This window comes from Pseudophryne corroboree, chromosome 2 (assembly GCF_028390025.1).
Source record: "Pseudophryne corroboree isolate aPseCor3 chromosome 2, aPseCor3.hap2, whole genome shotgun sequence".
NCBI lineage: Eukaryota > Metazoa > Chordata > Amphibia > Anura > Myobatrachidae > Pseudophryne > Pseudophryne corroboree.
The window spans coordinates 418,498,787-418,512,702 of NC_086445.1; the positions used below are offsets into that span (position 1 = coordinate 418,498,787).

Here is a 13,916-nt window from a genome sequence, read left to right on the forward strand (position 1 = left end):
TGGAAGCCCTCATCCTCCCGCTAGAAAAATTCAAATATTTAAGCTGGCAAAAGCACAGAAAAGAACTATGCATTTTAAGATGGTATCACAAATCCCTAAAGAGAGTGCAAGTGTGTCGGCGGTTGCGATGCCTGACCTTCCCAACACTGGATGAGGTGGCTCCTTCCACCATTTGCATGCCCTCTGCAAGTGCTGGAAGTAGCACCCAAAGTCCAGTTTCCAATATTCAAATTGAAGATGTCATTGTTGAAGTACACCAGGATGAGGATATGGGTGTTGCTGGCGCTGAGGAGGAAGTTGACAATGAGGATTCTGATGGTTATGTGGTTTGTTTAAATCAGGCACCGGAGAGACAGTTGTTGTCCATGGGATGAATAAGCCCATTGTGATGCCTGGGCAAAATACCAAAAAAGCCACCTCTTCGGTGTGGAATTACTTCTCCACAAATCCGGACAACAGGTGTCAAGCTGTGTATTGCCTCTGTCAATCCGTAATAAGTAGGGATAAGGATGTTAACCATGTAGGAACATCCTTCCTTATATGTCACCTACTGCGCATTCATCAGAAGACAGTGTCAAGTTCTGAAACTTTGGGTGAGAGCGTAAGCAGTCCACTGACACCTAAATCTCTACTTCCTCTTGTACCCAAGCTCCTGCAAGCCGCACCATAAACTCCCTCAATGTCAACTTCCTCCTCAGTCAGGAACGTTCTGACTGAGACCATGTCACTGGCAAGACTGAGGAGTCCTCTCCTAACCGGGATTCCTCCAGAGGATCCTTGAGTGGTACGCCTACTGCTGCTGTTGCTGCCGCTGCTGTTGTTGCTGCTGGGAGTCGATCGTCATCCCAGAGGGGAACTCGGAAGACCACTTGTACTACTTCCAGTAAGCAATTGACTGTCCAACAGTCCTTTGTGAGGAATATGAAATATGACAGCAGTCATCCTTTTGCAAAGCGGATAACTGAGGCCTTGACAGCTATGTTGGTGTTAGATGTGCATCCAGTATCCACCATTAGTTCAGTGGGACTTAGAGAATTGATGTTGTAGTGTGTCCCCAATACCAAATCCCATCTAGGTTCTATTCACTAGACAGACGATACCGAGAATGTAAAGAGATGTCAGAAAAAGTGTCCTAAAAAATGCAGATGTACCCACTATCCACTTAACCATGGACATGTGGACAAGTGGAACAGGGCAGACTAAGGACTATTTGACTGTGACAGCCCACTGGATAGATGTTTTGCCTCCCGCAGCAACAACAGCAGCGGCACCAGTAGCAGCATCTCACAAACACTAACTCGTTCCTAGGCAGGCTACACTATGTATCACTACTTTCCGTAAGAGGCACACCACTGACAACCTCTTACGGAAACTGAGGGACATCATCGCACAATGGCTTACCCCACTTAGACTCTCCTGGGAATCTGTGATATCGATCAACGCCACCAATATTGTACGTGTATTACATTTGGGCAAATTCCAGCATGTCCCATGTTTTGCACATGCAATTAATTTGGTGGTGCAGAATTTTTTGAAAAAGGACAGGGGCGTGCAGGAGATGCCGTCGATGGGCCGAAAAATTGCGGGCCACTTTTGACATTCAGCCTCCGCGTTCCAAAGACAGGAGCGCCAGCAAACACTCCTGAACCTGGCCTGCTATCAACTGAAGCAAGAGGTGGTTACGAGGTGGAATTCAACCCTCTATATGCTTCAGAGGATGGAGGAGCAGCAAAAAGCCATTCATGCCTATACATTCACCTACAATATAGGTAAAGGTGGGGAATGCACCTGACTCAAGCGCAGAGGAGAATGATTTCTGTCTTGTGCAAGGTTCTCCAACCCTTCGAACTTGCCACACATGAAGTCAGTTCAGACACTGCCAGCTTGAGTCAGGTCATTCCCCTCATCAGGCTTTTGCAGAAGCAGCGGGAGAAATTGAAGGAGGAGCTAAGACGGAGCGAATCCGCTAAGTATGTTGGACTTGTGGATGGAGCCCTTCATTTGCTTTGTCAGGATTCAAGGGTGGTCAATCTGTTGAAATGAGAGCACTACATTTTGGCCACCGTGCTCGATCCTTGGTTTAAAGCCTACGATGTTTTTCTCTTTCCAGCAGTCACAAGTCTGCAGAGGTTCAAAGACCTAGTGGTGAGAAAATTGTCAACTCAAGCGGAACATGACCCTTCAACAGCTCCTCCTTCATTTTCTCCCACAACTGGGGCTGCGAGGAAAAGGATAAGATTTCCTAGCCCACCCGCTGGCGGTGATGCATGGCAGTCAGGAGCGAGTGCCGACATCTGGGGGATTATTCCGAGTTGATCGTAGCTGTGTTAAATTTAGCACAGCAACGATCATTCACACTGACATGCGGGAGGACACCCAGCACAGGGCTAGTCCGCCCCGCATGTCCGAGTCGGCTCCCCCCCCCCCGCAGAAGTGCAAAGGCATCGCACAGCGGTAATGCCTTTGCACTTCAAGAGTAGCTCCCGACCAGCGCAGCTTTAGCGTGCTGGATGGGAGCTACTCGTCGCTTCCCGACCTGCAGCGGCTGCGTGTGACATCACACAGCCGCTGTGGCCCACCCCCCCAACGGTCCAGCCATGCCTGTGTTGGCTGGACCACTCCCCCTAAATGGCAGCTTAATGCTGCTGTCCAGGCCCCTCCCGCCCAGCGACCGCCTCTGTCTCAGAGGCGATCGCTAGGCAATGACGGCTGCCATGCTCTAGCTCACTGCGGTGCCGGCGCATGCGCAGTTCTGACCCGATCGCTGCGCTGCGGCAAACTGCAGTGAGTGATCGGGTCAGAATGACCCCCCTGGTCTGGACTGAAGGACCTGCCAATGATTACTAACACATCTACTGTCACTGCACATGATTCTTTCCGACAAGACGGCAGCTTCCGACAGTTAATGAATATACCCCTATATAGGTAATGGAAATATTTTTTGGGGGGAAAGCTAGTGGGATGGATTTGGACTCTGTTTTGTTCACTTCAGAACAACTTAGAACCATTAAATTAAAACTGAGTTGGGAATATGTTAAAATTCTAAATTGCTGGTAGAATTACTTTAGGTTTAAAGATTATTAAAAATCCAACATTTCAAAGAGAAAATCAAGAGTTTATAGAGAACTGGTATAAAACGGTGGATACTTGTTCTTTAGAACTAATAAAGTTAATATTAATAGAGATAAATGAAGATCTGGAGGGATTTTCTAAAATATATATATATCTAGCAGTTGGGAAAATACTTTGCAAAAAAAATGATGACTTTAAAGAACTTAATTACAATATAGAGATCAAGGTTAAGAGATTAGAGGCAGATATTATTGAAACAAAAGACATCAATTAAAAGAAACCTAATGGATTATATAAATAATAGGGTCAGAAACAGGTCTGAACAATTTAAGGAAACATGAATGGAGGGATAATATGAAAAAGGACAATTCTTGAAAATAAGTTACCCACAAAAATAATAAAAAAAAACAGAAAATAAAAACTTGACCGAAAAAGAAAAGATGCACTCTCAAATTGTTCTGAAGTAACACAATCACCAAATGTAGGCGGTATAAAACTTATGTTTTAGAGAATCCCAGAACATGGGCTAGGAAAGAGATGACCAACAAACATCTAGAAACAGGTTTACAAGGATGGGGCTAAGACAAAAAAAAAAAAAATGGAAGAACAAACAGGAGATAAAGTAAGATCAATGCACAACCTGAAAAAAATGGAATGTTTAATTTATCACAACATCAACTTCGTAGAACTGAAATGAACAATCAATATACAAGAAGATCAACTCCCAGCATCTCATTTTAATGGTATTTAATGGATTCAAATAGTAAATACAGCACACACTATTACAAACACAGTATGTTGAATTCTTTAGAAATGTACAATGTAAAGAGAAAACTCACAATAGGAGTCCACTGCCGGGTCTAAAGAAGGCTGTATTAGGTTTTAGCACTCAGAGGATTTCCACTTACAAGTAGATTGTCCTGTTTCAGGCAAACTGATTTATATGTACAGTATATTAGAAAATTGTTACTCAGGCTAAGTTAAACCTTCACATAAAAAACATAATTGTACAAGGATAAAAAGAAAAATATTCAACATCACAGTATAACCCACTTACGCAGAGTAGGCAGCAGTGAATCCCCTAACACAGTCACTTGTCAGTCTGGGACAGACTTCAGAAGGCATACAGTATTAGCATATAAACATGTCATAATAATAATGATGTGCCTCTAAATACAGAAGGTGACAGACAAAACACAAATGATATAACAATGACATAAACAATATGGACTTGCACATGGCTATTTTTTTGTAAAATATACTTGGAGAAAATATTGACCAAAATATTTGATATTGAGAATATCTGGTGTCTTACACTGAAAAAAGCAAAAGACACAGGTTTTTTTTTTATTTCCACGACCCAAAAGGATATTTTTCAAATCTATTTTTAAACACCTACTTGGGGAAGATTCAAAATGAATTATTGCCCACAATACAGCACTTCTAGCTAGATCAAGAACACCAGTGAATTACTCAGAATTACAACTACAATAAAAATGATGGTTCCTGTGTTACTGACCCTAAATTCTGAGCTTTGTATTTCCTGAACAAACACAATGATGTGCCTATAAATATATAAAGAAGTAATTTCACTAAAATTCAAGTGAAATAGACAATCCGGTCCAAAATATTTTTTGGCTATATTTCCAGTGTTATTATTAGTGGTACATCTAATAGTATAAATAGTGTGTAAACTTTATATGTAGGTCTTTTATGGCATCATTTTTCTTTATTTTTACTGCAGTAGAATTAACTGCAGGGTGAAGTCCTGAATAAAGAGATTTGATGGCTTCAATGTAGCATTAGATAATAGCAATAGCCCATATAATGTTTTTATTTAAATGTATAATATGTTGCTTTTAACCTGTTTATTTTTTATTAATTCGTATATTTAATTTTAATTACTTTATTATTAAATAATGGCACAAAATAATAAAAATAATAATAATATGGCGGTAACCTGGTTCGCCCCTACACAGACCCTGCGCTGGCTCCAGCTGGAGTCGGCACTTAGCCACATCCCATCTTTGTCATCCCTACTCCTATCCCCCCCTAGATCCAGATCTCCCCACCTACAATTGCATCCGGTGCTAGAGTTCACTTGCCAGATATGGGACTATAGCACACGCCGCTTTCACTTACTGTCATCTCCCTCGGCGCTTACCCCCTTATGGGACAACCCCTCATTTGCACCAGGTCAGTCATTGACCCGCTCGGGTCCATGGGTGGATCGGAACATACGCTTTGTTCTGGACATGCTCACCGACGGAAATTGCGCCCCTCTATCGGACATCATGACGAAATCTGACTTCCCGGAGGCAAATCCTTTCATCTATTTCCAGCTGAGACATTTCATCACCTCTTTATCAAACATGTCCCCGTTCCAACCTCTCACCACGCTGGAGTCCTACTGTTATCACAAACCACTCGAGCGAGGAATCATCTCTCTGCTATATTCCCTTCTCCAGAATCGGGATCAGAAGACGCCTCCGGCCTTCGTGCTCCAGTGGGAACGGGACCTAGGGCCGGTGCCTGATGACTACGATTGGTCGGACATCTTCACTGCGGTAGCGAAGTCCTCTATCTCAACCCTGGTAAAGGAGAACGCATACAAAATCTTATACAGGTGGTATCTTGTCCCCTCAAGACTCCACAAAATGTTCCCATCCTCATCACCCATGTGCTGGAGAGAATGCGGGGAGCATGGCTCTTTCCTCCATATTTGGTGGACGTGCCCTAAAATCGCAAAATTTTGGGATGCAATCGCACGCCTGCTGAGTACAGTACTCCAGACTCAAGTACAAAAAACCCCTTGGTCCTTCCTACTAGGACTCCCCATTGCTAACGCACCCCCAAACTCTGGTAAACTACTGACACAGATCCTAAACGCAGCTAGATGCTCAATTGCCCTTCAATGGAAACAGAGGGAGCCCCCCCCTATTAGACAGGTCATCAACAAGATATGGTATCTCGCAAGCATGGAAAAAATCACTGCATATCTCCATAACAGATCTTTCCAGTTTCTTCTGAGCTGGGAACTTTGGTTCGATTCACAGGCTCCCACAAGTGGATTGCGTTCACCCGGTAGCTCGTTGGCTCTCCTGCTCTGAGTTCGGTGTTCACCTATCCTGACAAGTAGTTACAAACCCGCCCCCAAATGGGACCTCTTCGTGTTCCCCAGGTAACATTTTTACCTTCTTAGACTAACGCCCTACCCATGGTCAGCGGATAGAGGAGGCGCACTAGCGGCCCCCCCAAACCCGGATCTCCCCCCCCTCCCCCATCTTATTCCCTTCCCGTTTTATCCCGCTCCCTCTTCTCTCTCTTCTCGCTCTCTCTTTCTTTCCCTAGAATTCATCTTTCTAATGCTATATGCTAAATGCGTAACATCTGGTTCCCACCCGACAGTAGGGTCTTTTCTTTACTCTCACCCAGAGGTATATCCCACAACTGTTTTTCTTTTCAACAAATGTATGATTAACGATTCACATGGTATCCTATTCCTCTCCTTTTACCTCCTTTCTTTCATGTTATAAGATGGGAATCGCATGATTTATGTCCTAGAGCTATATCTCTGTTTTTGGTTGTAATTGTTACATGTTGACAGCTCACCCCACGTGTGGTGGGGAGCTGTAGTGTTATTCATAACCTAAAAATTAAAATAAACAATTTAAAAAAAAAAAAAAATAATAATAATATTAATACATTTTAATTGTTACAGTATTATTTTCTTGTCTTGTTTCTTGATTTTTACAAAAATAGGTATTTTGCATTCATCTATAATGAATGCAGTTAAGATGCAGTTAAAACGATCCTAACATACAGTATATGGCAAAGGATGGGGCCAATAAGAAATGAAGGAAAGATGGAGTAATGAACTTATGAAGATGTTCTTTACTTTCATAATGGAATAGGCTTGATTAGGTATGGTTTTGGTGGTTGCTGCTTATCCATGTTGTGCTATGAAGTTACAGCCAGATGCCATACTCCTAAGAGGACATCCCGTTTTCACGGAGCTCCACATAAATTAAGAAGGGAGGGGAGGTGAGACATAAACTAACAGCAAGGGTGGGAGGGGTGGTTTCCAACTGGTAGTGGGGCAGGTGTCATTTAAGGTTGCCAGGAATTACATGCCATTTGTGGGTAATGGTAATAGATATGTTAATGTCTATCTCTTTATGTTATAAATACCAGCTATCAGTATAATTAATGACAATCTGTAAAAAAAAATACAATTTAAATCTACCAGGAAACAAAGAAGGAATAAAGTGAAGACTGAAGTACAACATACTACACTCATGACGAAGGAGAACACTTATCCATAAGGTACAGTTGAACGTGTATAATGATAATGAGGATTCTTATGTAAATATAACTAATGTACATACTTGAACGTTATATACCCTGTAAAACTACTTTAGATTGTGATTAATTACATTTTAAACCTCTCACACATGATAAAGACTCACAATTTAAGTTTTTACCAGTTAGAACTCTGCTTGGGATCTGTTTTAACTTAATGTGTGCATTTTAATAACCCTATAACTTACATAGCAGGATATTAAATGTATTACACATGTGCAGAACAGACCCTGTCCATGCGCAGTCCTCCTACCATTGGGGTTGTATGCAAACCAATGTGTAATGCGAACAACTCTGAATCAGGCCATTAGAGTAGTAAACCCAAGTACTATTCTCTTAAGAGTAATTATAGTCTTCTATTACCTATCTCCACAGTTCTGTTACTGAGTTTGATCTAATTTAGGCCAGATCAGGCTGTATTTAATGGCATTTACAGTAAGAAGTGATCCATGAGAACAGAGAGGTCCAAAGCCAAGCATCTGGGATCGAAGCCGATATATTATTTTCCATTTAAGTTGTTTCTGTCTGCTATCTACATAACCATCCCTACGCCATCTTAGGTGCAATTTATCGTTTTCATCACTTTTTGACACATTTTATTTCTCACAAAACACTTATTTCTCACAAAACATGTTATAAATACCAGAACACATTTCAAACATATCAAAACACATATCATACATGTAATATGGACATATAAAATACCTGCAATTGTGTTCCTGTTTTAGTTTAACAATTTCATCTTGGTAATCAGGGAAAGATAATTCCTTTGTAGATTCCACTAAAATCACTCTGTAGAATATAAAAATACACATTTAAGATTAAATGCTATAAGCAAATAATTTAAGTTTCATTTATTTCAACAAAAGGCATCTTTAAATCTTTGGCAGATGTCACATCATTATATCACGTTATATTGACAGCATAATTGTTATGATATTTATAATGTTACACCACTTACAGTTCTAAGTTTAAAGCTTATATATTTTTAAAGAATCCATCCTATGAGATAAGATATTTTCAATTTTATAGCTGTCAAACAGAGCAATAATGTTTTAAAGCTCCAAGGGAAAATGGTAAAAATACACAATAATAATAATAATCAGAGCAGTGGGTGTGTATATCATACCAATGTGAGCAAAATAACATAAAAATGTTTGTGGTACAGAATAATTTGAAAGTTAAGAAAAAGCATTAGCATTAATATTAGGCTTCAGGGAAAGTAAAGTTTTCAAAAGAGGCCTTTGTGTTTTTTTCAATTAGAGTTGCTGCAGAAGGAAATCAATTAATTGTTATGGCAATACAATGTTATAGTTCTGAAACAGTAAAATGCATGGATATAAGTATACATAACTTTCATTCATTGTCATAACAGCATGCAACATATTTGTAAGAGTGCTACATCATGAAATATTTCATTATCACTCATTAATGGTTGTTCTCTTGAACAGATTTCAAATGCCTCTTAATGAGCTTAAACTGCTAATGCAGTATGCTGAAATTATACGCTGTTGTTTTAGGAAAGGATGTGATTTTTCAGTGTCTAAAATAAAACAGCATGCTAATTTTGTACTATACAATATAAGTATCTCAAAACTCCCCTAGTATCTACAAACATTGCTGGATTTATTATTCCCTGGAGTGCTATTTTACTCCATTACACATCTACTGTATATTCTGGACAGGCACTAGACTTATATTTAAGTGGAATGCCTGGATTTTTGCTATTTCTATTTAGATTACATTATATGATCTTTACATTCAGTGCACCAATTGTTTAAATGGATCCATACTGTGCATACACAATATATTGCTAAGATTAATTTAATAATAGGGTTTTTTTGTTTGTTTGTTTGTTTGTTTGTTTGTTTTGTTTGTTTGTTTTGTTTTGTTTTCAAGAGAATGGTACTGCTTTAAAAAGCACAATTCTCTCCCAAGTTATAGCAACAATAAGCTTTTGAATCTCCCAACTGACACCAAGACCTCCACAGTCTATTCTGGTACAGTTTGTATCTGCCTTTCCTATATTTTGATTATTGTCGTATTTTGTGTACTACTTGTTTTTGCCTGTGTTGTACAATTAAATAATTTCAAACTGCAAATCACTATTGCTCATTGTGAGAGCTTGCATTGTAAAGTGAGGCTTGGCTTTTTAAGTGAATAGTGAGTTTGAAACAGCAGCAGGTACTGCCCAGGGATGCTGCCGGTGGGGAAAGAGCCTACTGCTGCTGCCAGTAGGTACTACCAGAGACCCACAATCGGCCTGCGGGGTCTGAATCCACTGCTGAGCTGCACAAGGTGGCAAGGGAGACTGCTGCTGCAGACATCAGAGGAGAGGACGGAAGGGGACGGAGACTGCTGAATAAAAGCGAAGGAACCGGTGACTACTGCTGCATGAAAGCGAAGGATTAGGGGACGCAAAGGATAGATAAGTATAAGCCCAACTTCATTACTGTATTGTGAGTGTTTTGCCTAGAATGCTTTGCTTCTCTATTTCTTCTTGGGTAACAGGGAGTTAGACCTTACAAAAATATGGGTGGGGCCGGGATTGGGGATTTCACTCAGTGCATGTCGTACAAGATGTACACACACCTGGAGCAACCGTCCCAGTGTGAGTACATCTGCACGAGGTGTGTGCGAACGGTTGCCCTGGAAGCCCAGGTAACTGATCTAGAGCAAACCGTTATGCGACTGAGGGAGATTCACAATCTCGAGCGAAGTTTAGATAGAATGGTGGAGGAGTTGAGGGAGGGGTCACTGGTAGATGAGGATGACCAGGCAGTTAGCTGGGTCACAGTTAGAAGGAAAAAAAAGAGGGGGAGGCTCGACATCTCTGAACTATCAAACCCCAAAAAACTTGCACGACTGGAAAAGGAATCGGAGGATGATAGTGAGGAAATGACGGTGCCGGAGGAGACTGTTCCATCTAGCAACCAGAGGAGCGGTCCCTCTGGCGCAGTTGGGATAAAAGTTAGAAAGGTACCTAGTCAGATTGTGGTGGTAGGGGATTCCATTATTAGGAAGACAGATAGGGCAATCTGCTACCGGGACCATGATCACCATACGGTCTGTTGTCTCCCGGGTGCTCCGGTGCGTCACATCGCGGAACGGGTAGATTGTAGGGAGGGGGTGGGAATGATCCAGCAGTCTTGGTGCACGTTGGCACCAACGACAAAGTTAGTGGAAGGTGGGATGTCCTTAAGAAAGACTATTGGGAATTAGGCAAGAAACTTAAGGCAAGGACATAAAAGGTAATATTCTCCAAATGACTAGCCATGCCACGCGCTAGTCCAGGGAGACAGAGGGAGATTAGGGAGGTAAATGTGTGGCTTCCTAGAACACTGGGTGGACTTCTCAGTCAGGCGCCATCTTTTTTGTTGTGATGGATTGCACCTGAATGAGGAGGGGGCAGCGGTGCTGGGTAAAGGATGGTTAGAAGGTTGGAGATTTTAAACTAGGTGCCTGGGGGGAGGGTTTAGCAAGAAATCATGGGTCATTCAGTAAGAATAGCAGGAGGCATTAGTGAACAAAATGGGGGAGGAGTCTGGGGGAGGAATAGAGCAGACGGCAAGGGTAGTAACATGGGAACTAAAAAGGGTTTTAGAATAACAGTAACCAATGACGATTACGGGTCATCTTTGCTGCATAAGAATTATGATGTCCCTACCATAAGGGGAAATACATATCTCAATTGTATGTATGTAAATGCTAGAAGCCTTACAGGTAAAAAGGAGGAACTAGAAATCCTCGCAGCAAGCAAGGAATATGATATTATAGGCATTACTGAAATGTGGTAGGACGAATCTCACGATTGGACAGTCTAGAAGGTTACACACTGTACAGGAGAGACAGACTAAATAAACGGGGTGGAGGGTATGTCTTTACATGAAGACATTTCTAAAACCTGTTATACGGGAAGATATTCAAGAAGGGACTGTAAATACCATTGAGACGTTATGGGCAGAAATTGCATGCAGGGGTAAAGGAATAAAGAAGTTATTATTGGGGTTATGCTACAGGCCGCCTGGTATTAATGTGTCTGATGAGAAATTGTTACTGAATCAAATTGAAAGAGCAGCAGGAGGAGACATAGTAGTGATGGGAAACTTTAACTATCCCGAGATAAACTGGGAAATCAATTCATGTGATACTGCTAGGGGCAATATGTTTTTAAACAAAAAAAGACGAGCATTTCAAATATATAAATCTGAGGGGGATGCGGAGTCATTCCAGCACTATAAAGACTGTAACGAAATATGCAAAAAAGGAATAAGAGCGCCTAAAGTAGAAACTGAAAAACTAGTAGCAAAGGAAAGCAAATCTTTTTTAAGTACATCAACAGCAAGAGACTAAAGAAGGAGAGTATAGGCCCTTTAAGAACAAGAGGGGAGTCTTAATCAAAAATGATAATGACATAGCAAACAAACTAAACAAGTTTTTGTTCAACGGTATTTACCAGAGAGGACCAAATGCTGGGTCTAACACAAAATCTCAACAAAGATAATGTCCCACAGCTAAATGCTTATTTATGTGAGGAGGTAGTCTGTGACCGATTAAAAAAGTTAAAGATTAATAAGTCACCTGGTCCAGATAGAATTCACCCGAGAGTTCTTATGGAGCTGCACGCTGAACTAGCAAGACCTCTATTTTTGATCTTTGTGGATTCGGTTAAATCGGGTATGGTTCCCAAAGACTGGCGTATAGCGGAGGTAGTGCCAATATTCAAAAAGGGGAGCACAGCTGAACCAGGTAATTATAGACCATTTAGTCTTACATCTATAGTGGGGAAAGTATTGGAAGGTATTCTAAGGGACAGTATTCAAAAGTTCCTTGAAGCAAATAAGGTCATTAAAAGGAACCAACATGGATTTGTGAAGGACAGATCATGTCAAACCAACTTACTTGGCTTTTATGAAACAGTAAGTGCGAACCTTGATCAGGGTAAGGCGGTGGATGTAATCTTTTTAGACTTTGCCAAAGCTTTCAATACTGTACCACACATGCATCTTATGTATAAGCTACAAGAAATAGGGCTAGGGAGCACAATATGCACTTGGGTTAGTAATTGGTTAGATAATAGGCAGCAACGCGTTGTGGTCAATGGATCATTTTCAAATTGGACTAAAGTACTAAGTGGTGTGCCACAAGGGTCTGTACTTGGACCACTTTTGTTCAACATTTTCATCAATGACCTAACAGTAGGTCTAGAGAGCATGGTGTCAATTTTCGCAGACGACACCAAATTGTGTAAGGTTATAAATACGGAGGGGGATGCTGAGTCTCTTCAGAATGACTTAACTAAACTGGAAGCATGGGCGGCAAAATGGAGAATGAAATTCAACACAGACAAGTGTAAGGTAATGCACTGTGGGGGCAAGACCAAAAATAACATCTACATACTAAATGGGGTAATATTAGGGGATTCTGTACTGGAAAAAGACTTAGGGGTTCACATAGATAACAAATTAAGCAGCAGTACCCAAAGTAGGACTGCAGCAAAGAAGGCAAAGAAGATATTAGATTGCATAAAATGGGGAATTGATGCAAGGGACGAGAGTATTATACTGCCATTATATAAATCACTAGTGAGACCACATTTTGAATACTGTGTGCAATTTTGGGCACCATATTACAAAAAGGATATCCTGAAGCTAGAAAAGGTTCAGAGGCGGGCGACCAAACTAATTAAGGGCATGGAGATGCTGGAATACGAGGAGAGGCTTGTAAGGCATTGGAAAAGAGGAGACTAAGAGGGGACATGATCAACCTCTACAAATATATAAGGGGTCAATACACAGAGCTTGGGAGGGACCTGTTTTCTATAAGATCAGCACAGAGGACACGTGGTCACTCACTTAGGTTAGAGGAGAGGAGTTTCCGCACATTGAGGCAAAAAGGTTTTTTCACAGTAAGGACAATACGTGTTTGGAATTCCCTGCCTGAGAGAGTAGTAACAGCGGACTCAGTCAACACCTTTAAGAATGGGTTAGATAAATTCCTATTGGATAAAGATATTCAGGGTTATGGTGCATAGTCATGCATTATAGTTAATATAACTAGTCCTAACATAAAAATAACTAGTCCTATAATAGGACTGCATAGGAGACCACAAATAGGTTGAACTCGGTGGACAAATGTCTTTTTTCAACCTTAGTTACTATATTACTATTGTGACCCATTGTTCGCTCCTAGGGTGCCATTGTTATTGGAGACCCACCATACAAACTAGGGGTGTGGATCATTAGTTCGACAGTGACTAGGTTGACAATGTTTAGGTTGACCATTATAGGTCGACAGTCACTAGGATGACAGGGTTTGAAGGTCGACAGGGTTCCTAGGTCGACATGTTTTAGGTCGACAGGTCAAAAGGTTGACATGAGTTTTTCATGTTTTTTTCGTGTCTTTTCTCCGTAGAGTGACCAGGAAGCCCAATTAGTGCACCGTGTCACCTCGAAGGCTCGCTTCGCTCGCCATGCTTTGGG

General features: G+C 41.2%; 1 protein-coding gene across 6 annotated transcripts in view; it reads right to left on the bottom strand.

Annotated features, from left to right (window-relative positions):
- Window positions 1-13,916, bottom strand: part of CFAP47 (cilia and flagella associated protein 47) — a 1,065,013-nt gene that overhangs the window by 590,199 nt on the left and 460,898 nt on the right. For all 6 annotated transcript variants that reach the window (XM_063953487.1, XM_063953488.1, XM_063953489.1 and 3 more), the window contains one exon: window positions 8,140-8,226. In XM_063953487.1, coding sequence (XP_063809557.1) covers window positions 8,140-8,226 — 87 coding nt within the window. The remainder of the gene's footprint in view (window positions 1-8,139; window positions 8,227-13,916) is intronic.